At 39.0% G+C, this 2,189-nt stretch overlaps 1 protein-coding gene across 2 annotated transcripts in view; it reads right to left on the reverse strand.

The window, feature by feature from the left end:
- Positions 1–263: 263 nt before the first annotated feature.
- The window catches only part of adarb1b (adenosine deaminase RNA specific B1b), a 110,849-nt gene continuing 108,923 nt past the window's right edge, over positions 264–2,189 (reverse strand). For both annotated transcript variants that reach the window (XM_016496090.1, XM_016496089.1), the window contains one exon: positions 264–1,971. In XM_016496090.1, coding sequence (XP_016351576.1) covers positions 1,795–1,971 — 177 coding nt within the window. In that variant the 3' untranslated portion in view covers positions 264–1,794. The remainder of the gene's footprint in view (positions 1,972–2,189) is intronic.

Consider the following 2,189-nt stretch of genomic DNA (forward strand, 5'->3'; position numbering starts at 1 on the left):
GGGTCACCAATTCCTTTAAATACTAATGCAACCGTGTATCTTTCGTTTTAAGTGTCAAATTATATGACTATAAACCCCACCAGGAGTTTATATTAAACAGCAATGCTTCTGGAATCTGAAAACCACCAAAGCCCAATTTTCTGCACATGAATGATCGGTGGAGAAAATACTTCTGCTTCCCAGCTCTCTATAACCTTACCAGTCAAACATGCTGCACTGGATAAGTCATAAATCAAAGAGCACCTGAGCTCCTGGCTCAGACCTTCCTACAGCACAAGTCTGCAGAGGGGAAACCTCATCCTCAAGGACACAGCTGAATTCAGTCTTACAGAAGCGTCTCTGAGGAGGAATGTAGGCATTCAGGTCTATGCAGGAAATAAAAAAATCCTCAAACAAGACGCAAGGATAAAGTAAAAGTCAGAGTCGCCTCTGCAAACTCTTGCTTCCGCATGCAGAGATGACTTTTGTCAATAATAAACGTGCATTTTTCAGACCATTCTGCCATCTTGAAGAACTCCCATGATGCCCTGCTCTCAAACCTGCAGTGACTAAATGCAGCTTGAATGTTGAAGGAAGAGTTCAACCAGAAATAGACTCACCAACATTCAAATTCATAATGATTCTGGGTTTGGTCTCTTCCTCATGCGAAGCTTTAGACAATTTGGAAGTCCTATGGAGCTTGGAACAAAATAAGGGTGAATTTTCATATTTGGATGAACTATTCCTTTTACATAACTCGATCACATTAGCAGATCAGGTTCACTGGGAAATCTGCCATTTGGTTTGAGTGATCCAATGGACTCCATGCAGCTTAAAGTCAATATAGTGCAGACACCTAAAAAGTAGGGCTTCTAAAATGCTGCATTATAGGCCAGTAAAGTATTTAACCCAGAATAAAGGGCATTCTTTGTGAGCCTTATGTAATTCGCACATGCATTTAAGACCTCTGAGAAATTTAAACAGCCACGACACATTGTTTAATAACGTCAATGCACTTTGGTTGCATCCATGAAACTACTCCATCTTCCAATTAAAATAACCGTTTGGGAATACAGCTTACATAGCTCTCAAGGAACCATTTGCAAAAATTAAAGTTTCCCTCTGAGGTTAAATTCAAATCTGAAATCTATTTTGACTAGAAAGACGGCATACGCTAATTCTACACTAAAGTCCTGACAAAATAAGTTTGTCTATCTAAAGGGACCATGCTGTATAGTTATGATCTATGTGATAGAATTTCTTCCCCTTCTAAAATCTGGAGGCAATGGAATAAAAAATATAAATATGCTTATGTTTTGCATATCAAGGAGAACCATGCTCAAAAAGGTGAGCCAGCATTTTGGTAGGCTGGACCAGGAAACCTTCAGACCCGTGCGCACAGCGGTGTGGTCGACCTGAAGCCACGTAACATGCACGTTTACGGCATCAAGGCTTTGTCGGAACAACCCTCTCTCACAAAAAAAGAAATAATAAAAAGAAAATTTTTCCAGTTACAAATGACATTACGTCCTGTTATCTGCTAAAGGCTAATGCCGCTAACTAAAAACAAACATACGTTAGATGACAGTCTGCTTCTACATTACAAATTAAAAAGGCAGTGTCATGATTCACACAAAGAGAGCAAAATGACAGACAGTAAAGGGCTCTTGGTTTGTCTGAGAACAAACAGCATCACACACACACACACACACACACACACACACACACACACACACACACACACACATCCCCTCACATCAAGTGAAGTATTAACAGCTGGTTGTTGTCATGTCCTGGTCTTTTTATGTTCCCTTTTCAAGAGTTCAGCGAGAACTGGTCCTGTTCTATGGGTTTTTTCACCCAGGCGCCCAAGCCCGCTTTGTGAAAGGCCTTGATGAGCGTTTGCTTGGCCGTATGGTACTCCAACACTGCTTGTTTGGCTTCGTGGTACGAGCTGGGCTTGGGCACTTTGATTAGCAGAGTTGATGAAAGCTGCAGAGAGAGAGAAAAAAAATAGTTTGTGTTTGCACTATTTTGTAATATAATACAATACAAATTAAACAATATGTAGACTATAACATGAACAATACTGCATGCTTCACATTTCAAAGGTTGAAAGTACAATATATGATAGTTATAATAATACAACACGAAATATAATAATAATTATATATATATATATATATATATATATATATATATATGCTTCA

Source organism: Sinocyclocheilus anshuiensis, unplaced genomic scaffold (assembly GCF_001515605.1).
Source record: "Sinocyclocheilus anshuiensis isolate Anshui unplaced genomic scaffold, SAMN03320099.WGS_v1.1 scaffold698, whole genome shotgun sequence".
NCBI classification, from domain to species: domain Eukaryota; kingdom Metazoa; phylum Chordata; class Actinopteri; order Cypriniformes; family Cyprinidae; genus Sinocyclocheilus; species Sinocyclocheilus anshuiensis.